The sequence below is a fragment of the Dasypus novemcinctus genome, chromosome 14 (assembly GCF_030445035.2).
Source record: "Dasypus novemcinctus isolate mDasNov1 chromosome 14, mDasNov1.1.hap2, whole genome shotgun sequence".
NCBI lineage: Eukaryota > Metazoa > Chordata > Mammalia > Cingulata > Dasypodidae > Dasypus > Dasypus novemcinctus.
The window spans coordinates 4699354-4726228 of NC_080686.1; the positions used below are offsets into that span (position 1 = coordinate 4699354).

A 26875-nucleotide genomic window follows, 5' to 3' on the forward strand; every position below is an offset into this window, starting at 1 on the left:
AGCTATGTACATCAGGGGAATAATACATTGAGAGGTGACAAATTTTTGTTTTTTTGTTTTTGCTTTATTATTGAAATAATTAAAATGTTCTAATAAGGGTTGAAATGATGAATACACAACTATGTGATTATGCTAAATACCACTGACAATACCTTTTAGATGAATTGCATGCTTTACTACTATGTATCCATAAGATTGGCTTTAAAAAAACTTAGCTATCAAGTTTCCATATTTGCATGCTCTGGATTTTAACATTTTAATAATTGTCAAGGACAAGATTTCCAAATGTCAACCATTATAATGGCATTGCCTATGGGCAAGGATATATAATATAATATTAATATATTAATATATTATTAATATTAATAATATATTATTAAGAAGATGATTATTGCAGTGCATTTTTCCTGAATATTTCCTATTGGGATATTAGCAATGGGCAGTGGGAATGACCTGGATCTCTGGCATAGTGAACTACTGTGTGTATCTCACACCCACTTGTAAATATTCTAGTCAGGAGATGAAGTGTTGTTTCCTCTAATATTAGGAACTAAGTGACCATATCTCTTCCTCCCCTTCAGATATTTATTGACTGACCCAAGAAAGGCAACCAGAGAAGTACATTATGTGGGAAATACTCCAAAATCACAGACTTTACACATTCTATCCACATAAACCAATAAATTTCCAGTTGATATGGACAAAATAAGCCATCAAATACCCAATTATTTTCCCAAACACCTCAAACAATATCCATCAGACACAAAATTACTGATCCCAATCTCTAAATAAATGTTTTCCTATGCCTTTTCATTGCATTCTCCACAATGAATTTTCTGGAAATCCCTCAAAGGGTTTAATCCTCCTAATGAAGTCTTCTTCCTCTTGTTTAATGTTTTGTGGTTACTCTTAAACTGAGTTTCCTTTAGCACACAAAAGCTTACCTTTGACTAAATCATAGGGCACAGTGATTACAGACCTAGAATTTCACTCTTTTGGCTTTCTGTCATTAAAATTAAAGGATAAATTAGGAATTAAGACAATCTCACATTGAGTACAGATGTAGAATTCCTCACATGTAATTTCTCTGATTAGCTTATCAGAGAGGTAGAAGAGGCCTCTCCAATTCCATTACATTTACACTATGTGTTTTTGCACATATTTATCTACTAAGGGCTTTGCTACATGAATGACATGCACATAGATTCTCACCAGTATGAAAGTTATTAGATTACATGTAGTATGGATGACTACAGGAATTTTTAAGCATATTAAAAACAGTGATTCTTCAGAAAGTGAGTTCTCTGGTATGTTTTAAGACTAAAACTATGGCTGAAGTCTCTTAAATATGCAAAAGATTTATAGTGTGAGTCATTACATCAAAATAACAATATTAACTTATGATTTTCTCAAAATGGTTGACAATAGGGATTCTCTCCATTTGAGTAATAACCTATTGTCTAAGGCTAGAAAAACTAAGGTTTTCCCATACATATGATATTATGGTTTCTGTCCAGCATGAATGGTGTCATGTTGCCTGAGGGCAGAAATACAGGTGAAAGGTTTCTTACATAATTAATATTCATGCAGTTTTTCTACAGTGTGAGTTCTCTAATGGTGTATAAGACTAGAAAGTTGACTGAAGTTTTTCCCACATAAATGACATGTATATGGTTTCTCTCAGTGTGTGTTATCTCATGTCATTGAAGATGGAAGATGGGGATGCTGACTGAAAGCTTTCCCATGTTGAAAATCATAGGGTTTCTCTCTGGTGTGAGTTGTCTCATGTCACCTAAGATTAGAATAATTACCGAGTGCTGTCCCTCATAGATGATATTCATAGGGTTTCTCTCCAGTGTGAGTTCTTTGATGATTTTTAAGGGAAGATGGTTGACTGAAGGCTTTCCCACATTGATGGCATTCATGGGGTTTCTATCCAGTGTGAGTTCTCTCATGTCGTTTAAGGGAAGATGATGTAGTGAAAGCTTTCCCACAAAGATGGCATTCATGGGGTTTCTCTCCAGTGTGAATTCTCTCATGTTGTTTTAGGGAAGAGGATCGACTGAAGACTTTCCCACAAAAATGACATTCATATGGTCTCTCTCCCGTATGAATTCTCTGATGTTTTGTTAGGGAAGAGGAGTGACTGAAGGATTTCCCACAAAGATGACATTCATAGGGTTTCTCTCCAGTGTGAGATCTCTCATGTTCTTTAAGACGAGCATAATGACTGAAGGCTTTCCCACATAGATGACATTCATGGGCATTCTCTCCAGTGTGAGTTCTTTCATGATATTTAAGGGAAGAATAAAGACTAAAGTGTCTCCCACATACATGACATTCAATGGGACTCTCTCCAGTGTGACTTCTTTGATGAATTCTTAGGGAACAGGATTGGAAGAAGGCTTTCCCACAAAGGTGACATTCATAGGGTTCTCCAGTGTGAGATCTCTCATGTTCTTTAAGATAAGCATATTTACTGAAGGCTTTCCCACATAGATGGCACCCATAGGGTTTCTCTCCAGTGTGAGTTCTCTCATGTCGTTTAAGGGAAGATGATGAAGTGAAGGCTTTCCCACAAAGATGGCATTCATGAGGTTTCTCTCCAGTGTGAGTTCTCTCATGTTGTTTTCGGGAAGAAGATCGACTGAAAACTTTCCCACAAAGACGACATTCGTATGGTCTCTCTCCAGTGTGAATTCTCTGATGTTTTGTTAGGGAAGAGGAGTGACCAAAGGATTTCCCACAAAGATGACATTCATAGGGTTTCTCTCCAGTGTGAGATCTCTCATGTTCTTTAAGACGAGCATAATGACTGAAGGCTTTCCCACATAGATGGCATTCATGGGCTTTCTCTCCAGTGTGAGTTCTTTCATGATATTTAAGGGAAGAATAAAGACTAAAGTGTCTCCCACATACATCACATTCAAGAGGTTTCTCTCTAGTGTGGCTTCTCAGATGATTTCTTAGAGAATACGGTTGAATGAAGGCTTTTCCACAAAAGTGACATTCATAGGGTTTCTCTCCAGTGTGAGATTTCTCATATTCTTTGAGAAGAGTATATATACTGAAGGCTTCTCCACAAGAATGACATTCATGGGGCTTCTCTCCAGTAGTTCTGTCATGTTGTTGAAGATGGGAATGTTGACTGAAAACTTTCTTGCACAGATGACATTCATGGAGTTTCTCACTAATGGTAAGTCCATTGTGTTGTCTGAGGTCAGAATATTGCATACACTTTTTAGCACTTTGGTAACATTCATATGATTCACTTTCAGGTTGAATATGCTTATGTTGATTAAAAGATGATTGATCACTGAGGACTGTTGGAGGTGATTTCCTGAAGTAGGATTTCTTAGTCATGTGAATTAATGCATGTTGGTTCACTGTGGATGTGTCAGAGGAGTCTTCTTGCAAATAATTACATTTAAAGAAATTCTTTTGCATGTGAGGTCTCAGCTGTGGGGAATGAGATGTGAGACTGTAAAATATTTGTCCATAAAAATGAATTTATTCATTTCCCCACATATGAAACCTAGACTAATTCACTAGTGATAGTCTTGAATTAAAACATTTGATATGTTGGTTTCATATACACATTATTCTACTCCATAACACATAGATATTCTCTATTATAACAATCTAACTGAAGAAGTATCTGATCAATTTTGAGCTTCATATTTCAAAGATTATATATGTGAAAGGTATTTATTCATTTTTTATATGAACTCAGGTAAGAGTTTGTGTTTAGGTTAATTTTTACATTAATTCAAACTATCACAGATTTTTGCTGCATTGGCACTTAATCCCAACCTTACTTACAATTTCATGATTTTACCCAATTCCTAAATCATTCCATCTCTAGGTATCTATTTGGAATAATAGGGTTCACAAAATTAAGCTTACCAATGGCATGATTTTAGAAATGTCTTCCCTACAGGTAGGTTGGTTGACTATCATTTCTATCATTTCACATGTTTTAGAGGCACTTTTCTTCCCTGTCGTAATTGAAAGGGAAAACAAAATACATTGTTAGAAGAGCATTAGGGGAATAAAAATTTTGGATAGTTTCAACTATCTCTTTCAGTATGTTTCCCACATTCACAGTTAGCTGGGAAAGAATATCAAATTAATGAGTACTTTAGGAATAAAGGAACATTATATGGCATTACAATCAGAAAAGACTTTCATGCATGGAATATGAGAAAGAAGAAGTTGGGATGTTAGGAAGGTAAAAAAAGAGGGAAAAAGAAAAATTCCAAGAATAGGACCAGGAAAAGGGTCATTATGTGAAGGTTTAATTGCAATAACAAATGAATATCACTTTCACAAAGCCAATGACACTTGATAAAGCTTGAGAAGTATATGGAATAAACACATGTGACTAAAATTTCCCCAATGTCCTCAGCTATATTTTAGAAACCATAACTCATGTAAGGAAACCTAAAGAAATCATAATTGACTTAAGGAATCCTGTTCCCTATATCATGAAACCCCTCCTCTGATGCACAGGTCCTTAGAGTTCACCTGAATTCTGGTATTGAGGAAATCCTATTCCTTCTCTCCATACTTCTTGTTCCAGCTGGGAAAGCATATCTGTTTTGCAGACTTGATATCCTGTTTGCATGAAAAAAGTTACCTGGATTTTAAGTTGTTATAGTAACAGAGAATGATCATGATGTACATGGCAGGTTACCAAAGAATAAGGTAAGCACTGAAGGTCAGCAATGCAACAAAACATAGAACTCAGATCACTGATAATATTTCACAAGAAATTTTAAGTCTTGACCTTTTACCCATTTCACTGAGGTCCAGTGGTTATTGTTAACCATGTACAAATACAAAGAAAAATTGCAGTACCATCTATATTCTAAATTGGGAGAACTCTGTTTCCAAAGTGATTGAATATTATGTTAAAAAATAATCCAATTAATATGAATTCCAAAAGAATGATCTATATTTGATATGCAAAAGGAGATATGCAATGTTTCTATTATACTACTATGCTCTGAAGCCTCAGAATATCCCTTGAAATAGAATACATATTTCATCACAGTCAATTATTTATCTATTCAAAAAGTATTCAGTGAATTGCCAGCACAGCACCGAGTGTTGGAAATTGAGATTCAAGAAAGACATTAAGTTGTGGTAAAGAAGATTAAATTCTATTGGGGTGAACTAGATGTAAATAAAAAATAAGGAAACATTCATTTACACAGTTTTATTTTTTATAATATAAATGTATTAAAGTTATAAAATATAAAAATATAAGAGAAAATAAAGGTTATAATATGGAGAAGCTGATATTTGAATAAATGGAAGATGATTTATGATAAATATATAGGTAGCTAGATTAGATTGGTGGTAGATAGATAAGAGATATAAATAGTAAATTTTGAGAGTCTCACCTACTGAGATCAGGTTACTGATATTCTCCAGCATCACTTCTCTGAACAGTTTTCGCTGGGATGTGTCTAACAGGTCCCACTCTTCCTGGGTGAAGTCAACAGCTACATCATTCATGGTCACATACTCCTAAAACATCACAGAAATTTGTGTTCACGTAGCACTAACCTAACCAATGTCCTGAGTGTGATGTACAAAATAAAAGCATTAAAGAAGCAGAAACTGTATATAAAACTCATGTGTATGGCATTCCAGTAACATCATTATCAATGCTGAATTGTCATCTGCCTTTCAGATGCACTCACAGACACATACACACTGAATACATAATCCTATGGTAAAAGAAAATCACATGACACAGGATGTTATATGCACCCAGAAATTTTCCCAATGAACCTGTAATTATGCCTTCTTTCTGCTGATTATAAAACTTTCATTTGAGCATTCAAAACTAAATCCACCTTTCCAAATAATTTTAAATAAATTTACAGACTTATTGTAAGATGAGCAATAGCCATATTTCATTTAAAAAAATGAGTATGGTTAGCTTATTCCCCTATGCAGATGAATTCACTTTCCTCTCATTTATAAAATCATTTAAGAATATGTTATGCATTTTTACAAATGTGAGTTAATCTGTGAATTGCTTTCTATCTAAATTCAATTCACAGGTCTATTATTCATTAAAATGACAGAGAAACTTGAAGAAATATCCAGAATTGTGCTAACCTGTATAGGTATCAAATCAGTACATCTGCTTTCCTGAGTGCTACATAACTCAGGTATTCACTGTAATGTATAAATACAGATGGCTTAGGGTTATGAACCAGGGAACCTGAACCAGTCTGATACATAGCCTTAGACTGACCATTCCTGTGGAAGGAGACTTTACAATCTCAACTTTATCTGGGATCTACAAATGTGTTTTCGTCGTCTCACTTTTATCTTCATCTCATCTGTGTGTGAAATATTAAAGAATCCTGTTCGTTGCTTTTGGTCTCTGCAAATCTTCAAAAATTTTAACAGAGAAATAAATATTCTTCCTATTATAAGCTCCTGAAACAAGAGCCACAATGAAGGAAAAAACAATTCCTATATATTGCATCCATTTATAAAATTTGAATAAATTTTATTTAGAAAATTGAAGCTGGGCAATTTGAACAGGAGTGATACAGTGAATTTTAGATTTCTTTTTAAAAATATTTCAAATGGTGCAGATATATTCCATCAAAATTTTAAGAAAATTTAAATTGGGGACAAATAAGTAAATTATCCATCATTTCCTGTAATGTACTAACCTCATGCTTCTGGCATATATACCGACCCCTATACCACAATACCTGTATTGTTAGCTTGACTCCACACCTGAAAACTCAGCCTCTATTCTGACAATAAACTTCTATTCTTGTTCAGCTCTGTCACCTCTATTCATTACATGCCAGGGTCAATCTCATGCACTAACATGATCCATGAATTCATTATTTATCCAATGAGGCCATGGGAGGTGTGAGAAAAAGAAAACACCGGTCATTATTTCGGAGAAAACAGTCTTAATGGAAGCTGGACCCAACTCTTGTAATTATCTTGGAAGATTACTTTCATCAGTTCTTAACTTATAATTATTAGAGTCCTGCATAAAATTAATTTAAACTCAGATCCTTGAATAGCTCCTGCATATACTAGGAATATCCACACCAACAGAGAAATCATCCCATCTGCTGTTAACAGAGGTGTAATTTAATTAAAGAAGAATTCCCTACTCACCTGTGATTGCATTGTCAAAACCTTAGATGACATCTATGGTCCTCTGGATTTTCACTCACAACCAGACAAGCAGAAGATGAGCAAAGCTGAGACTGGGGAAAGAATCTTAAGATTCAAGTCTTGACAACAACTTTCAGGCCCACCTGTCATGAATGCCAAACACTTCACCCAGGAGAATCCACAGTCCAATCAACGAAATGAACATGAGGTGTGCTCAAGAAAAATAAAGTGAGGACTCTCCTTTCAAAGGGTCAAGATGCTGGAGATCTTGTCTTCTCTGGCTAGTGAAGATGATATGCTTACCTTCACTGTACAGATAAAAACAGGAAAATCCATGAATTATATTTATTAAATAATTTAGCCCATGATGTTTAGAGACTTAATTCATCCCCAATTCCAAAACACAAGAACCCCTGACCAAAATCACATCTGGAATTGGGTCACCACCACAAGAGGATACAGATTGGAATTTCTCAGTTATTACTGGTTTTTGCAAAAGCATAGGTTCTCTCACATGCATTTTGGTCTTCTGGATTCTCACTTCCTTTGTACTCTACCATAAAACTCATTTGATGTTTTGATATAAAACATGTTAGTTCTTCCATGTGTGATATCTAACAATGCAACCCCTTCAACAATGAGTTCTATATCTCACTCCAATGTATTTAGAAATCAACTAAGAAACTTAGGAATATATATTATTAAAAGTAAAAGAAAAAAAAGTATACTATTATTGGGTTGATCATATCTAGGATTAACTTAGTTATTTGTACCTCAAGTCCAGGAAAAAAACTATTGTATTCAACATGTTTGGAGAATTATACATTTTAAATAATTTAATATCCTCAGCAACCCAGCTGATAAAGGTTAATTTACTCATTTAATAAATGTCCCAAATAGAGGTTCAGAAAGCTGAAGTAATAATATGACAAACTTATGTTGCCAAAAAAAGACACAGATGGATATAAATTTTATCTTCCTATATCCCAATTTCAAATATCGTAAGGATTACACACCATACCCAATTATTACATAGAATGTCACCTCTCATTTAAATAATCAGATTGTCACCCTGTTGTCAAAACTTCCTCTTCCTATAGCTTGTTACAGTTAACTCCATGTATACTCTCCTGTCACAAGGAAACCTCCATTGCATTGAACCCATTTCACAAATATTAGTGTTGGAAACAAAGGCATGTTGGTCTTGCAAGAAGAGAAGTGCTGTTTCCATTACTATACTTTTAACATAGGAATGCAGCAATTAAGCCTTTTGGGTAAACAGAACGAAGCTGTCTTGGGCCAGGAGAAATATGAGCAAGAACACTTTGTAGTTTGAAGGAGCACTAGAACCTTGTACTCTAAGATTTTGTAGTTCTTTAGCTTGTGAGATTTATTAATGTGCAGCTGAATATTATTGCTTGTGTTCACAATAGCTTGAGTATATATAATGCCACTTGGAGATAATAAAGTAGTCTGAGGAGTCTCTACTTGCAGACCCCCTGATCCCATCTCTTTTTGTTTTATTCTCTCTTTCTCTTTGTTTCATTCCCGATACCCTTTGGGACCAAATCCCCAAAAATTAGCTTCTATCTCATGTAATATTTACTGCCAGATGTATTCCAAGCATACGTATTTCAGCATATGCTTCCTGAGAACTGTATTTACCCTGTGTCAATAAATATATCTCACTATTTTCCACATCTGCCCACATAGGAGGTGATTCTAATTTCTTGTCATGTTTATTACTGATGTGACACAGCACATTACTAAACTCTTGCTTTATGACTAAATACAGAACCACAACTCCTAGTGTTTTCAAATATATCTGGGGAAAAGGCCACATCTTGATAATTTATTCTTCCATCTTCCATCTTCCATAATCACTTCAAGTCCCACAATTGAATACCACATATTCTCACATTACTTTTACTAGATGAGAATAACATCATAATAACCAGGTGAACAACATAAATTTTTAAAAATCACCTCAACTTAACATCACAATGTCTGCATTCATACCCATTAGTTACTCCACTCTCACTGAAGAGCCTTGTCATATGATTAAGTCAAATGTCTCCAAATGAATTCTTGTTTTTGAAATCTCTGTCATTCACCTCATTATTTAACCTAATTGTTTCTCTTCTATTATGAACCTAAATGCCCCCTGTTCTTATTTCATCTTTTGTGCCTGATCTCCTTTTCCTTCTTTCAGATTCAATTTACATGAGCACTTTTACCCTTTCTCAGTCTTAAATGATGAGTTAATAACATCACAGACTTCCTCTTAAGTAGATTATGCTAAAGTCTCCAATAAACTCCCCATGAATAAATCAATTTTATGTGCTTCAGTCTATATCTTGGAAGAACCAATTGGAACTTTTGTAAACTTTCTTTTTCTTACACTTCTCAGACAGTCTCTCAGTCCCCTGAGTTTATTCAAGTTATTCTAGTCACTCCTTCTTCCTGTGTTCTGCATGGCACTACTCAAACAATATTACTAGAACATTTCAAGGATGAATTGTAGCCTCCTTTCTCTCCCTTTTCTGTACACTATCATGACAATCTCACACCCCCACTCAATTGCTTCAATTTATTCCACTGTTGGCTCTAACATGACACTGTGTAGCTCTATTTTCATGGATAGAGGCAAAAAATCAAATATAACAAGACATTTCCACAACCACGATCCCAGAAATCTAAAATAAATTCTCTTCTTTTAAAGTTTACTCTGATTAACCTAGATGTCAAATTAATGTAATCAAGGTATATCACTTTAACAAAGTATTTCCCTTCAAAGTAAGTGATTTTAAGTTAGGATTCCTCCAGGCACCCAAGGATTGAATAAGATTTCATCACTCAGAAAGACAAATATATTCACAAACATATTCATGTTAGATATTATTTCAGCACTGAACACTATAATTTCCATGGAAATTGCCTCAGTTTTCCCCATCATAGTCATGTTCCTTCAGTATCTGTTTTGTCATTTATTTTAGAGATCTCTTCATTTAGCCCCAACCTAAGGTATTTTTTGAATACCTAAATTACAATTCTACCATGCCTTCAGGTCACTCATATCATTTTTCATTGTACATTTATTTGTTCATATTTTGGTCTTTCCCCCTGGTCTAACTGCATAAACCCTTCCTTGAGTGGTATTAGATTAAATAAATTTCCCTTTTAAAATGATCAAATAATTACAAATCCAGAAATTTTGTATATCCACAAGTTAACCTGACCCCACATGGCCTGGTCCAACTACCTGCAGTCAATTAAACAATACATTCTGATTTAAATCATTTACAAAATAAATTAGGACTCTCTCACCTGGTGAAAATTCTCTCCCTTATTCAATAGAACCTAAATGGAATGAGAATACAAGGAATCCAAGTCTTGTTGAGGCTCCTTTAATAACATGTGTAGTTCAGAGCTTCCATCTCTCTAGAAAAAGCAATATTTTGACAGCAGACTCTATTTTATGGAGCAGATAACATAATCAGCCCTATAATTCAAAAGAAACATCTTGATTAATTCACGTTAGTCAAGATAAATCTACTCAAGGCACACCTCGTGTCATTCACTTCCTTCTAAAACTCTCAAAACCAACCTTCCTGCTTTTTCAAAGATACCCCACACTTATATGGATTTTGGTTGTCCTGGGTAAGTACATTAAAGCACCTACACAAGAAGATTCTTACTCATCTGTATATTGAGAAGAACTGAAATCTATAAATATTTTCTCAGTCCTCCATGTAACTCAATTTAAGTAGAAATAATTGTGCTGAAAAATATACAAGGAAAATTTAAATTATTCTAGAGTGTGTATATTTTACTATCAAGCAAGGGAAAGACTATTCAGTATAGGTCTCATTATGTCAGATCTACATTCAAACTTGAAAAGAAATAATTAAGTTTCCCAAAAGAAATTATTAAGTTTCCTAAAAGAAACGATTGTTTCATTGTTGATTTTCCTATTAATAAGTTAGGTTTTAAAGAATTTTTTAAACTAAATTATCAATGCATGCTTTTATATGCTTTAAGAGTACATTTAACTTATTTTAAGTTTTAACAAAATATACTATCTTAGTATTGCTAAAAAATTACTGGCACTACCTAAGAATCTGCTCCAGAAAATATTTTTCCTTTACGACCATTTAGAAGAATTACTGTAATCAGAGCTATAGCTGATATTTTAAGACACTAGGCCTACTGAATATAATTAAGCACTATGCATTGATTTATATAAAAATATCCAGTTTATAATATATGGTTGCATAATCCATCCCCCAGATGAGTGGTTCCCATAAGTATGGATCTTTATGAAAAAGAAGGCAATGTACATCTCTCAAAAAAAATTGTAACTTCTAGCAGGTATTAGCAGAGCAATATGCTTTTGTTTTTAATTCTCAAGACATATAAAAGAGCAAGCAATGGTAGCAACCTGATAATCTTAATACTCAATAGGCCATGGATTTTTTAGGGTGCAAATTAAAACCTAGTAGCAGTACCAATAAACCATGACATTAAGGGAGGAAATACATTCAAACAAAACCAGAACATAAGAACAAAATCTAAAGTATTCAGATATTTGTCAGTCATTTCTACTTCTTTTAAGACAAGCCAATTAATGAAAGAAATTGAGTGCAGTAACCTTGTGCTTCTCTCTCACAATCTCTATTTTTCATTTTAGAAAATTGAGAAAATTGAGAAAATTTTTCATTTAGAAAATCTAGAGTAGGCTTATCTCAAGGGTCTTTGGAAAAGGTGTGGAGATTAGAAGTCATCCCCTAATTATGATCTCACTTTGCCTCTTAGTTCCTTTTTGTAAAAAAAAAAAAAAGTAAACATATAATGCTTCAATCTATTATCTTTATCATCACGACAATTAGAGAACTTACGATTATTAATTTTAATGTTAACAAGAGAAAAAACTAGAGAAACTCCCTCGCCCATTCCCAGAGAGCTCAACTTAATAATTAACGTTCTCTGTTGTAAACCTATATAAAAGCTTTGAAAAAACGACTCAACAAGGAGGTCAATTTGAGATTGGTTAGATCTCCTCTCCTTTCCTCCACTGGCCAATAAAGCCACTTTTCCTTCCTAGCCTAGTTCAGTGTGTCTATTATGCTATGTCAAGCACCAAGTTCACAGATCTTCTCATCACTGTCAATTTCATGCAATATTTTTCAAGAAAGTGACTCTTTTTAAAAAATATATGTGAATATGTTGGAAGACAACTCTGAGCTAGACCTGTCCAAAAGAGCAGAATCATTCTATCAAGTAAAACATACAATCTGGCCCTACGGGTTTTAAAAACTAATTAAGATGAGACAATTCAAAGGGAAAAAATGCAAGGTAACTTGTTACATGATCTAGATTTATTTCCTTTTTGGAGATAGGAAATCTCTCATAGAAATATCAATATTTTTGAAGAATATCACCAGGTTTTTTTTTTAATTGAGTAACTGTGTGACAGGAAATTTCATTCAATTTGGTTTGGATTATTAAAGAAGAGCTAGATTTTCAAAAGGTGATGCGTCCATCTAAATTAACTGATGATAAAACCATGAGAATCTCAGTGCAGAATATATTTTCAGGTCTGGAACTCAGATGTGATATTTGGGCAGGAATGTGTAGGTTCAAGATCCATAGATGATAAATAAGTGAAAGGAATGGAAGATATTGCCTAAGTAGAAAGGTATAAAGAAAGGAAGAACTGGGACTATGTTTTAATGATTTTATATTTAATATTTCAGAAAGAGCTTGAAAATACATAATGTGGGGACAAAAAAATTCACGAGAGTGTTGTGACCTAGGGTCCCAGGACAGAAATGGCTAATAGAAGGAGGAAAGCAGGGAATTTATTGAGGATTTTTGTAAGGTGAAGATGTTTTCAGAAATTTCACTGAAATGAATGCAAGCAGATTCTCAAGGGCAGTGCATTTAAATGCAAAATGTGTAAATCATCTCAGAGTGCTTTGAGGAACAAACAGGACACAAGGGCAAACCAACTAATTGCAGCTCATTGAAACAGGGTGGCCTCAATTGCCAAGAGAATTTAATAACTGGAGAAGTAAAAATCACATACCAATAAACCTTAAATATTTTAAGATGTATTTTGATAGAATCATTATATGCAAATTAGCTGTATTTATAAATAGTAATGGGGAAAGGCCAGGTCATGCGTCATAGTCTGGAGAACTCCAAAGAAGACAAAAATTGAGAAGTGACCTTTAGGTCTACTCAATTCTGAGGCAAGTTCCAGAGACAAACCACACTTTGCTCTTCTCCCAAAATCATGTGCTGTTCAGCTTATTTCCTTATTGGAAAATGCAAACTCTATTTGCATTTCTTTTGTATAGGGAAAACATTTATTAAACCCAATGAGTGACCCATTTCAGGGAGAAAACACTGATTGCATAGACTGCAGATACCAGACTTAACAGGGTTTCATTCAATTAGATGCATTCTGTTCACCTTGATTTGATTTACAAGATAATTAAGAAGTTAAAATCCTCTTATGATGATGGAAATTGAAGAGGTAATGCCATTGAGAAGAATGATTGAAAGGCTACTTAATTAATCCAATGAATACTTTACAGTCCACTCTTTGTAATAGGAAATACTCAAGGTCCTGGAGCTACATCAAGGAACCAGACATACTGGTCCTATATGAACAAAGAGTTTGAATTCTCTGGAGGAAGACTGAGATGAAAAATAAAATGAAGCATTCTGGAAAGATGGTGTCTGAGTAGGCAGGCGGGATTCAGCACTCTCACAAAAACAATAGAGAAAGAGCCAAAGTTGTCTGAGGGACCTGCTTTGTGGTTCAGATCAAGACAGTGTTACAAAACTCCAGGAAACTGAGGGTCAGAGACATCAACAACACAAAACAACAAATGTTTAAGTTACTAAAACCCACAGTAGCTGAGAAGTGCTCCCCTCCCAAACTCCGAATGTATTAGGCTGGGGTAAAACCAAGGTCTCACTGCAGCCAACTGAGAGGGGCACAGACATCTTCCTCCCTGTAAGCTGTTACAAGGGAAAAGGGAGGGAGAGTCAATGGGCTTCTCTTCACTGAATTTGGCAAGCAGATCCTACTTTGAATTCAGCTCTGGCCAATCCAAAATAAAGGAAAGTGGAGAGTGAAACACCTCCAAGAAAAGGTATGCTTGCCAGTGTGGAAACTGCATAGACAAAACTGTTTTTGGGTTTTGTTATACCCTAACTGCTGGAAGAAAGTCTGCATGCCATTAGTGAGTTCCTGGTTCAATTCTGATAATGTAAGCTGGGCAGTTTTAAAGACTTAAAATGAGTTGAACTATATATCAAAGAAGAACTGAAAAAAAATAGGCAAGAAATTGGCCAATAGAATAAATTCACCAACATATTCAGATGCCTAGACATCAGCCAAAAATTACATGCCATACTAGGAAATGAAGAGATGGCCCAAAGAAGCAAAACAAATATCCTGAAGATATACACGATTTAAGACATTTAATCAGTGATAATCACACAACTCTCCCGTATCAATTCAAACAATTGAAAAAAAATATGACTGAAGAGATAAAGGAAATTAAGAAGACAATGGATGAGCATATAAAACAATTTGAAAGCCTGCAAAGAAAAGTAACAGAGCTTAAGGGGAATTAATCTCATGATGGATGAGATTAAAAAATACATTGGCAGTATATAAGAGCAGATTTGAATTGCCTGAAGACAGAATTAGTGCTTTTGAAGGCAGAATATCTGAACTGGAAAAGACAGGAGAACAGAAAAATGATACGGGAATTGAATGACAAGAAATGCACAAACATACCCATTATCAGTGTCCCAGAAGAAGAGAATGGAAAAGGCACAAAAAGTATATTTGAGGAAATAATGAAAAACTTCCCAACCCTTATGAAAGACAGAAAAATATCAATATCCAAGGACAATGCACCCAAAACAGAATAGATCTGAATAGACATATCCTGAGACACCTACTATTCATAATGCCAAGTATCAGAGATATACGATTCTGAATGCAGGAATAGAAAAGAAAAGGATCACTAAAAGGGAATCTCAATTAGATTAAGTGAAGACCTCTCATAAGAACCCACGGAGGTGAGAAGAAATTGGGTGAAGTATTTAAGGAATTGAAAGAGAAAAACTGTCAATCAAGAAATCTGTATCCATCAAAGCTATCTTTCAAAAAGGATGGCAAGTTCAAGGTCTTCATAGACAAAAACATATAAAATGTTACTGAAAGAATAGAATGACCAAAGATACTAAAAGGAGTGCTGCCACCTGAAAGGAAAAATAAGTGAAAGAGACTTGGAGAAGAGTGGAGTGTAGAAATGAAGATTATTGGAAAGGGTAAATTAAAGGGTAAAAATTCAGACAAACGTAAGATATGATAAGAGATAGCCAAAGGACAAAATGAATGAAGTAAGTAATGTCTTTACAATAATAGCACTGAAGGCTAATGGCTTGAACTCTCCACCCAAAAGGCATACACTGATAGAATGGATAAAAAATACAAGCCATCTATATGTTGTTTGCAAGAGTAGTCTCGTCTCAGACAAGGACGCAACTAGGTTAAAAGTGAAAGGGTGGAAAAAGATATTCTACGTCAATAGTAACAACAGAAAAAAAGCTAGAGTAGTAATACTAATATTGGATAAAATAGATTTTAAGTGCACAATGGGTATAAAAGGTGGAGAAAGTCATTATATATTAATAAAAAAGGAAACTCACCAAGAAGAAAAACTATACTAAATATTTAGGCACTTAAATTGAGTGCCTGAAGACACATGGTAGCAAAACAGAAAGGAAAAATAGATGGCTCTACAATAATAGTTGGAGACTTCGATACACTATTCTCGGTATTAGAACATGTGGACAGAGGATAAAGAAATAAAAATCATGAACAATATGGTAAATAACCTAGGTCTAACAGACATCTATAAAGCATTGCACCCCAAAACAGCAGGATATACATTCTGTACAATCGCTCATCCATCTGTCTCCCAGAGAGACCATATGGGTCACAAGAAAAGTCTCACTAAATTGAAAAAGCCTGAACTTAGGGAAGCGGACTTGGCCCAATGGATAGGGCATCTGCCTACCACATTGGAGGTCCAGGGTTCAAACTCTGGGTCTCCTTTACCCTTGTGGAGCTGGCCCATGCGCAGTGCTGATGTGTGCAAGGAGTGACCTGCCACGCAGGGGTGTCCTCCAGGTAAGGGAGCCCCACCCTCAAGGAGTGTGCCCCATAGGGAGAGCTGCCCAGCACGAAACAAAGTGCAGCCTGCCCAAGAATGGCACCTCACACACGGAGAGCTGACACAACAAGATGAGGCAACAAAAAGAAACACAGATTCCCGGTGCCACTGATTAGGATAGAAGCGGTCACAGAAGAACACACAGTGAGTGGACATAGAGAGCAGACAACTGGTGGGGGGGGAGGGAAGGGGAAAGAAATTAAAAAAAAGACTGAAATTAAACAAAATACTTTCTCTGATGATAACAGAATGAAGCTGGAAAGGAATAATGCACAGAAAAAGGGAAAATTCATAAATACATGGAGATTAAAAAACACACTCTATATCAGTGAGTCAAAGAATAATTTGCAAGAGAATTCTGCAAATATCTTGAAATATAAGAAAATGAGGACCTAACATATCAAAACCTCTGGGACACAGCAAAGGCAGTGCTGACAGGGAAATTTATAGCCTTCAATGCTTACCTTAAAAAAGAAGAAAGAGGCGTTCTTTACCTAGAGGAGCCCACACCAAATCTCAGTGTGTATTTCCATCCTTCTCTTCCATTTTTCAGGAAGCTGTTCTTTTTCTCCACTTCCCAATAAATTCTTTTTACTGGCCTAACTCAACTGGCATGTTCTTCAACTCTTATGCAACATAACCAAGAACCTAGAAGAATCCAACACTTCCCTGGCTTCATCTGGCAAGCCATTGCCAAGAAACAGAAGGGCAGGTGGTGATCCCCGACTCTGCCAGAGACTGGTGAGTTTTAATTAAGGCCTGTCTGTGTGTTCTATTGGGTCTGCCATTTTAATGGGGTTCCTGGATAGGCTCCCACAGGGCAAAAACTCATTCTGCCCAGACCTCTTGCTCCCTCTTCAGAGGTGGCGGGGACAAGGCCCCATGCTAAGTAGAACCAAGGAAATTCTGGTAGTGGGTGAAACCACACTTGAGAATTGACTGCACATGTAGTCTAAGTTGAGTAGGAGTCTGATGGGAGTTTATCAGGCCCTCTCTATGAGTTCTTTTTAATTAGGAGTGACTTTAGCCTGCCATTTTAAAGGGGTTCTTGGGAAGGCTCCCACAGGACATAAATTCAGTTGCCTAGACTTCTGGCACTCTGTTCAGAGGTGGTAGGAGTGAGCCTACATGCCATGTGGATCCAAGGAAGTTCTGGCAGGTGAAAAGTCCTTGTGACCTGACTGAGCATGTGGCCTAAGTCAAGCAGGAGTTCACTGGGAGTTTATCTGCCCTTTCTTTGAGTCCAGAATGGCTATCACCCATTGTATCATTTCCTTAGACCCTTTTAATTAGAAATGTCTTTAATCTTCTAACTACTGCTATCATTTTGGGTGAAATGCTTTAGAATGCCTTAGAAACTGAAAATGTATTTGTTAGCAAGACATGAGTCCCACCCTGAAGTTGCTTTCTGGCAAATCACAGGATAATTAGTGCCTAGTTTTTTTTAATGGGTTTTTAATGTTGTTTAATGTTTAATGGGTTTTTAACTGTAGAACTCAGACCCTGGGAGTCACCATGAGATGAGTTCACTCATTGCTAACTCCTAAGACCTCTGAAATGTAGGCAAAAGAAAGGTCCCTAACCAGGCCCATTCCTAGGGTCAGCCCAGCTTGGGTGTTCAGCCTGGAAATGGGACCAAGATGGCCCCAAGACTTCTAAGGCTCTGGGGATGCCCAGAACATAAAGCAACCAAGCCACGGAATGTGGGGGTATTGAGCAGTGTTCCACCATTTTCAGGAGGCTGACTCAACAAGCAATCCATTCAGTCAGATCTAGTGCTGGGGTGCCAATCAGACTGATGAAAGCATTTATCTTCCCCTAGGGTACTGGATGGCACTTCCAGGATTCCAGCAGAGCTCTCCCGCCCCCCACTGGTGTGCCTTCTCAGAAACTGGGATGATCTACCACTGATAGTCTAAATAGAGGCAAATCTTTTGTGTCACACCATGTGGCTACAGAAGAGTTGAGAGTGGGCTCTGTATGGGACCCTGAATTCCAATTAGCATGTGTAAGAGAGGAGAGGACCAACAGATCTGAGGACCAGAGACCACATAACCATGTCTCCACGAATTCCAATTAAGCATGTGTAAGAGAGGAGAGGACCAACAGAACTGAGGACCAGAGACCACATGACCATTTCCTCCATAAAGAGGAAATGCACTAAGAGTCAAAGGTTCTTGACCTTTCCACTGTAACACTCCAATCCTTCTAGTGAAGGAGCCTTTGTAGGGCTTTACCCCTTGCCAGGAGGAAACTAATGGGATATAACCCCCAAAGCAGCTCAATTCATGTCTTGTCAGGAAGGGCTTCTCTGGATCACTTAGCTCCATACTTAGCAACTTCCCAGGGATTTTCCTGGGGGAACTAAGCAGAAGGGTCCTGGCATGAGGTTTTTGTGATGGACAGACACTGAGAGTTTTGTATCTAGTGTTACTAGATTTTGTCTAGGTTCTTGACTATGCTGTAGAAATGAATTTCAAGAGCACATTGGGTGAGCTAGGCCAGTAATTTATTAAGGTAGGGAGGGAAGAGAAATGGGAGGAAACAACAGATCTTGGGTCCCAGATAGAGAGGGTCTGAAAAGTGATAAAGCAGACTGATGTACAGACTATAATTCCCCATTATAGATTATAAATGCCCAGGTTTACTTATGTAGTAATACAAGTGGGGGAGAAGGTGGCCAGAGTTAGGGTCCAGAGGTGAGAAAGTGTATTCAGGTCTTGTGCCTGCTTTTTGAACTGTTAATTATTACACCCCTTTGCTAATGGCAGGGGAGGGGTTCCAGTTGTTTGCTGTTTTCATTACCCTACCCATCAATCCCCCATGTGGGCCCAATGATAAAGCCCTTTGGGAATATCTGGGGCATCTCCTGGCTTCCAGAGGAAATCTTTGTTCTGAATGGCAGAATCTTGGGAAGGGTCTTCCAGCAGTCATCCTGGGAGTTATTGATGTCCATGTGGACTCTCTGCCAGGTTCCAGACCCACCTATTGTTTCCCTATCTTACTAGACAGCTTCACTAGGTGATTCTAAAATCATCTTTCCCTAAGAAAAGTAAGTGTAAAATTCTCTCTTCTGTTCTACTATGCATGTGCTTCAACTTTGTTAGTCTGCTCATGCCTAGGAACTCATAAATCACATTTGGAGTTTACCTTTTACAAAATGGTTAACAGTGAAAGGTAACCTAAAAATGAGGCTTTAAATGTCAATACTACCTTGCAGTTGGATTTGAAGTATAATTCACAAGTATAATTCACCCCTATCCAGGGGTGGACTACAAATACTAAAAATGAGACAGGAACAATGGACTGGCATGAGTTGCACTCTGGTGGAGAGATCTTTGGAGAGACATCTGGGATGCCTACCAGAAGCAGCAGGTAAATGTCTAATCATGACCCTGCCCACTTCTTTAATACCCCTCTCAGGACTGTTGAGGCAGATACCCTCATGAAGATCCAGAGCCATATGATTGAGACCCAAGCAGCAGCAGAGTGGCTCCACAGGAAAATGGACATCATGGCTACTGAACCCTGTGGCAGCACTTTCAGCTGCCTATTACTAACAGCTCATGAACATCACACATGAGTGTCCATTTTACTTACTCCAGTGACTATAGCATCAGTCCCCTACTGCTCTCAGAAAGCGCAACATGCTTTCACTGCTACAGACACTGCAAAGGGACTCTTGCAACCACCCGGCTACTATATGCTGCCTAGAAAATATAAGTGCCCTATATGGGATCCCAGCCCCAAATGACAGTGACTAAGAAACTGTTTACCAGTCACCTCATGCAGTTTTAGAATATAGACCAGGATATTGTTTGGACTTCTTACTAAAAAAAAAAAAGAATGGCCTTTTAAAGAAACAGGTAAAATATATGGGATCCTTATAACAATGGACTAAGTTTAAATTCAGCTCCGTGGGCTGTGTCCACAGCTCCGGTTTAACCGCAGGACCAATGAGTCCTGCTGGTTATGAATTAAAGTGCCAGTTGCCCTACAGTCCAAAAGGGGAAGTAATAACAATTTATTGTTACCTATGCCACAAATTATACAAACTGGGGAAAAATGAGATCATTTTGATTATACTAGTAGCCTATGCAGCCACAATGGTTAAGAATCTTAAATCCATGGGAAATAAAAGTCACCCAAAACATTGTTATAAAACCAGTTTAATAATCTGAAGTCTTCTATTTCTGCTGAAATTCTATTTGTGTTGATGTGAACACTTCTTGTGCCTAAATTGATTTTTACTGTCACAAAAGTAAATTCAAAAAATTTGGAGAGAGAAAAATGTATTGTATTAGAAACCTCCTCATAAAGCCCCCCTAAACTGGTACTTCGTTGTCTACTAATGAGAGTGTTGCTTGTATACCGTTAAGGCAAATAATCTGCCCGTCTGTATGAAACAACAGAAAGAAATCTGTAACATGTACCCATCAATCTCTTAGCAATTGGGGGTGGACTTTTAATCTGTTGCTGTTCACTTTATTGCTGCTGTGGTATAGTGCTCCAATTCTCTGACTGTTCATATATCATGAAGAATGGAAAGGAGATTGTACAGTGGGAAGGGCATTGGGGTGGAATGTATGGTAAATAGAAGGAACTGCTTGCAGAAGGGCAGGAACAGGGAGGGCCATATTGGCTGGTGACCCATTGACCCTCAGCAGGGGAGAGACTGGCAACAAGAGTACAATCAGTCTGCTACAAAAGAATGTTAAGTGCTCAAACCCTTGATTTACTGTTCTAGGAACCCCACATCAGTAAGTACTCACTGTTAATCATTCCATAGGCTATGTATTAGCTAGCCCCCCTCTTGGGCTGTCCTGTCCTTTAAGCTTTGTTTCCCCATTGCATGGGTGTGGTCACTGCCCAACAGTTGTCATTGGGACATACGAGTAAAAAAACTGGCATGTCTGCTGCTGGCCTTATGGCTTCTTTGTGGATTCTTTGGAATATCAAAAATATTCAGTCAGCCTTCCCAGTCTTGACCCTCCTACATTCCGGTAAATCATAATGTAAACCATTAGCAATGGTTAGTAGCAATGTTTCAATATTTGTACATCAATTTTAATAAATGGACCATGAATGTGAAAAAAATTATTAATAGGGGAGAAGGGGAAATGGGGACATTGTTGGGTATATGGGAATCCCCTATATAATCTACCTGACTTTTCTGTAAACTAAATCTTCTTTGAAGATAAAATGGAAAAATTAAGACACAGGGGGAATATATGGAAGAAAATATCACTGCACATACAAGACATCACATCTTCCAGTGATGAAAGACACAATATATAAAAACTTTATAATTTCAAATTGTTTGTAATTTTGTTGTATTTTATTTTTGAAAGCTATCATTTCATTTGCTTATTGATTTTATTTGGTTATTTTGTTGGCTTCATTTTTGGAGTCTTTGGATCACAAGGGTCACAACTGGGGCAGGGGAAGATAACCTGTGTGGGCTGTTGGTGATGGGGAAATGTATATGGGCTCACCTGGGACATTCCTCTAAGGCATATGGATATGTTCAAGTGTTCATGGGGCATTGTCATGGTTGGTGGAGATCCCACACAATAACAGAAAGAACATTGAATTCTCATCCTTGGGAGTTCTACATTCTCTAATATGACAGCAAGAATCCCCTTAGTACAAGGGCAGTGCCTAGTGAAGGAGAACAGACTATTAGATCAGGACCTTGATATTGATTACTGAACTTATGAATCTTTTCTTGAGAAACTGAAACTTAAATTGCATTATATATTGTCTGAGTAACCACCTGAAAGGTTCTTGTTGCTCAAATATGGTCTCTGTCTAAGCCAAACTCAGCATATAAATGCACTACTTTACCCCAGTGAGGGGCATGACTACTGGGGATAAGTCTAGCAGGCACAGAGGGTTATTATCAAACAACTAGCAATGCATCTGGAAAAAGGCCTTGATAAGAAGGGGGAAATGGTAAATACAAATGTGTTTTTATGGCTAAGAGATTTCTAAGTGAGTTGGGAGGTTATTCCAGAGATTATGCTCATGCATGTCTCAGCAGAGGCTCACTGACTGCCACAGTAAATAGTGCCTCAAATAGTAGGGCTCCGGAGGGGTCTAGAGACATACTGACAGTATAAGCAGGGCAGACAGCTCAGGAATTTGGAAACCTTTCACTGGGCCTTACGCTGGAATTTATGCTTCCCAGACTCAGACTTATAGTTTCCCTACATATGGCTCTTCTGCCCTGTATTAGTCAAAGGGGTGTTGATGCAAAATACCAGAAATCTGTCAACTTTTATAAAGGGTATTTTTTTGGGTTGCAGGCCGTACAGCATAAGTTACTTCCCTCACCAAAGTCTATTGCCATGTGTTGGGGCAAGATGGTTGCTGACATCTGCCAAGAATTCAGGTTTATTGGGTTCCTCATTTCCCAGGGCTCCATTTCTCTCTAGGTTCAGCTGCCATGCTCTCTCCACAAGGTCAGCTGTAGACTATCAGGTCTGTTTCTTTCCCCAGGGCTTCTGCTGTATCTAAGGAGCATCTCTATTCTTCTGTGTTCTTATGTGAGCTTACTTTCTGGGCTCTAATTCTGAACTCCAGCATCAAAATCTAACCTCCCTACTCTGTGGTATGGTTTCTGTGTGATGCAACATCTGACTGATGTGGCCCAAACAAACCCTTAATCATTAGTTAATCAAGTTAAAGTTCTGAATCCAATATACTCTAATACATCCAGAGGAAAAGACCAGTTTACAAACATAATTCAATATTGCTTTTTGGAATTCAAACTGCTACACTCCAACCCCTAATTTCCAAAAAGTCACTATAATATTTAAAAAAACAAACAAACTAGTAAACAATGCTGAGTATAGAATCATCATAATCAGTATAAAGAAACAGTTTGTCTTGGGGCAAAGTCCCATCTGCTGTAGAACTCTGAAACTTACAAAGCCATTTATCTGGAAAAACACAAATTGACAAAGGATAAACATTTTCATTTCCATAAGGAGAAACTGGGAAGGAAACAAGAGTCAAGGGTCTGCTACAGTTCAGTAAACCTGCAGGACATACTTCATTAGATGTCAAAGTCAGAGAGTCATTCTTAAGATGATGGTTACTTCTCCCTGGGGTCCCATGGGGACCCATCCTTTCCTTGGGTTTGCCAAATGGCCATTTTCTTGGTTCCACCCTCATCAAGCATCTGGATGTTGACTGAGAGCATTGGGGTGATTGTCACACTTTACCCAATCTTTGGGTTAGAGTCTTAACCCTCCTAGTACAGTGAAGAAAACATCCTCCCTAAACTTTGGCATACAGGCTCAACCCTCTCAGAGCAATGAGTTGACCACCTGGTTTTCCCTAATCCATGGGGACATGTCCACCCCTCAGATCTATGGGTGACCGTAACTGTCCTAATCCTTGAGGAATATGCTCCATCCTCTCTGTACCCTGGGATGGCAAAACTGTCCCTGAACATCAGGTGGGAACATCCACCCTCTTCAACTGCCAGGGAAAACCCACCCTCTCTATACACACAGGTGGGGTTCTTCTCTTGGCCCAAACCAGTCTTAATTTCAGAATCTGTTTCCATGGTTTTTCTCTTGAAGTCATTTCCCCGTCAATCTCTCCCTTCCATGTCCTTTTCTTCCAGGCTGACAGTGATTTTGTTCATAGAGCTCTCTCAAAAAGTTTATTGGTTAGCATGCAAGAAGCAGGGGTCCAAGCCATCAGATAGTAGGACTTTCCACAAATCTTTTCTAGATAACTGAATCTACACTCTTGATTTACAAGTTCCAAATATAGTTAAGTCCTCAAAAGGGGCACTATTTTATGGAAGCTTGATTTCCAGAGGCTTGGAATTTCTAGAATCAGTTTCTGTTGTCTGTACCCAACAGTTTAGTTCTCGGCTTATCTCCAACCTCCCTTCTCTGCAGTGCAGTTTCTCTGTCAATCCCTGCCCACAAAGGGGACAGGGATTCAATAACTTACTGTTATGACCCAATCAAAGCTTTAACCATTATATAATCAAGTAAAAGTAAAACCTCTGAATCCAGTACACTCTAACACACCCAGAGGAAAAGACGAGTTTACAAATATATTCCAATATTTCTTTCTGGAATTCATCAATAATTAAAACTACTATAAGCCCCTTCCATTTGAAACTATAATTAGCAATGTACTTAATAAATATATGTCCAGGAGACTTAAATCTTTGGTCTGACTGTGTACCAGTTGATCCCTGAATCTCGGCAAAGTTGCAATACCTACACTCAAGATCATAGGACTCAATCAGGACAACTAACCAGGAAATGATCATGGGCAACACTCATCCAAAGGATCAGAGAATGTTTACAACTGTTAAGTGAAAGAGTTCCATCCATCTGCCCCATGGGATCTAAGGACCCCACTCAATTACAGGCAGAGTGGGCATCACCATTCCAAAATTTTCAAGATTAGGGACTGAACATAGACTAAAAGACATTATTCTACTGTAGATTTATTGTTATTCTAGCAATGGAAGAGCTTTTATCATTGATGAGGAAGCAGGGGCCACCAGAGGTTCAGAGGGTAGGGAGAGGGAAGAATAAGTGTAATACGGGGGCATTTTCAGGACACTTGAATTGTTCTGCATGGTATTGCAATGACAGATAGAGACCATTATATATTTTGTCATAACCTACAAAATTGTGTGGGATAGAGTGTAAACCATAATGTAAACTATAATCCATGGTTGGGAGCAATGCTTCAAAGTGTTCATCAATTGTAGCAAGTGTACCAACTAGTGAAGGATGTTTTAATGTGAAAAAGTTTGGAAGCAAGAGTGAATGGGGTATATGGGAATCCCCTAATTTTAATGTAGTACTTATGTAATCTAAAGCTTCTTTTAAAAAAAAAAAATTAAAAATCATAAAAAAGTGATTTTTTTACAAGGTTGCCAAGCCCTCCAGCTGGACCAGAAGGGTCTATTCAACAAATGATGCTGGGAGAACTGGACAGCCACATACAAAAGAAAGAAACAGGACCCCTTATACAACTGCATATTTTAATAAAAGAAAATTTATTGTCATACATATCTATCAGTATAGGTTTATATATCTCACAAGGTTTTTCGTATGGCTATTTCCAAAATTATATTCAGATTTTTTTAATGCACTAAAATTAGGAAATGAATGAAAAGTGAAATCCTTCAATTTCTTAGTAAGAAAATCATAAATATTCATAATGCTCTATTGTATTTAATTTTTCTCTACAAAAACAAAATTTTAAAACCAGCTTATTTTATCTAAGGAGATGTAGTAATAATAAAGTGTCTTAGAGAGTACTATGTGACCTCTTCACTAACACTGCCTTCCTACATGCTCCATATCACTAACCTGTTTCATTTTTGTTACATTAATATCAGAAATGTTCATATTTCTTCATCTTCACATTTTTAGAATTTAGATACATATAAACCATAAATCAATCCAAAGTATACAATCAATTGCATTTAGTGTAATCCACTGTTTTGCATTGATCAATTCAAATCAGGTTTAGAGCATTATTACTGAAAAAATAAAAAACAAAAACCAACCAACCAAACAAAACTCACTACCTCTCAGTCTCTCTATGCTTCCCCTTCTATACATACCTGCTTTTCTATTTCCTTCTTTCTAGCATATTTGTATTTATATTTTGTAAAACTGCCATATACATGCAATATCACCCATGTTTGTATTTTACGTGAGGTTTCACTATGTTATAGAGGCCCACATTACACTTTTTAGCTTTCCTTCTAGTAATATGCATATCCTTAGATTTTCTCTTTTGGCCACTCTCATACCCATATAATAGCTCTGCTAATCACAAACACTATGAAATGCTCTCACCTTCGCCAGTCACTTCCAAAGATTAAAAAGAAAACTTTTTAACCACTTCTGCACATATTAAACCTAAGTTTTCATTCTCTACCCTCATTTTATTTTCTGGTGACTTATATTCTAATTATTAATTACATGAGTTTACATAATATACAATGTCCTTCAGGTTCATCCATGTGGTCATATACTTCATGACTTCATTTTTCCTACAGCTGCATAATAGTCTATCATGTGTTTACACCACAATTTGGATATCCATTCACCAGGTAATACACACCTGTGTTGTTTCAAACTTTTGATAACCATGAATAAAACCATTATGAGCATTGATGTGCAGATGTTTGCTTGTGACACTGCACTCAGTTGTCTTGGTAATTGTATTGCCCAGTGCAGTTTGATATGGCTATGAATTTTAAAAAAATAGATATTATATTTGTAATCTGATCTGTACCTGGGCATGATTAAGTTATAATAGGGTTTTGATTGAGCCACATCATTAGATAAAAGGCATGGCAAAGGACAGCATTGAGCTTTTTGACGCTGGAAGATTTTGATGTTGGAGTTTTGATTTGGAGCACCGGGAAGTAAGTGCAC

At 36.9% G+C, this 26875-nt stretch overlaps 1 protein-coding gene across 5 annotated transcripts in view; it reads right to left on the reverse strand.

The window, feature by feature from the left end:
* Nucleotides 1-421: 421 nt before the first annotated feature.
* The window catches only part of LOC101415069 (zinc finger protein 596-like), a 73681-nt gene continuing 47227 nt past the window's right edge, over nt 422-26875 (reverse strand). For 2 of the 5 annotated variants that reach the window (XM_058275469.2, XM_058275468.2), the window contains 6 exons: nt 10498-10672; nt 7171-7478; nt 5409-5535; nt 4528-4617; nt 3907-3998; nt 422-3459 (listed from right to left, as the gene is read on the reverse strand). In XM_058275469.2, coding sequence (XP_058131452.1) covers nt 1933-3459; nt 3907-3998; nt 4528-4617; nt 5409-5535; nt 7171-7203 — 1869 coding nt within the window. In that variant the 5' untranslated portion in view covers nt 7204-7478; nt 10498-10672 and the 3' untranslated portion in view covers nt 422-1932. The remainder of the gene's footprint in view (nt 3460-3906; nt 3999-4527; nt 4618-5408; nt 5536-7170; nt 7479-10497; nt 10673-26875) is intronic. The other 3 variants (XM_058275472.2, XM_058275473.2, XM_058275470.2) reach the window with 3 other exon arrangements.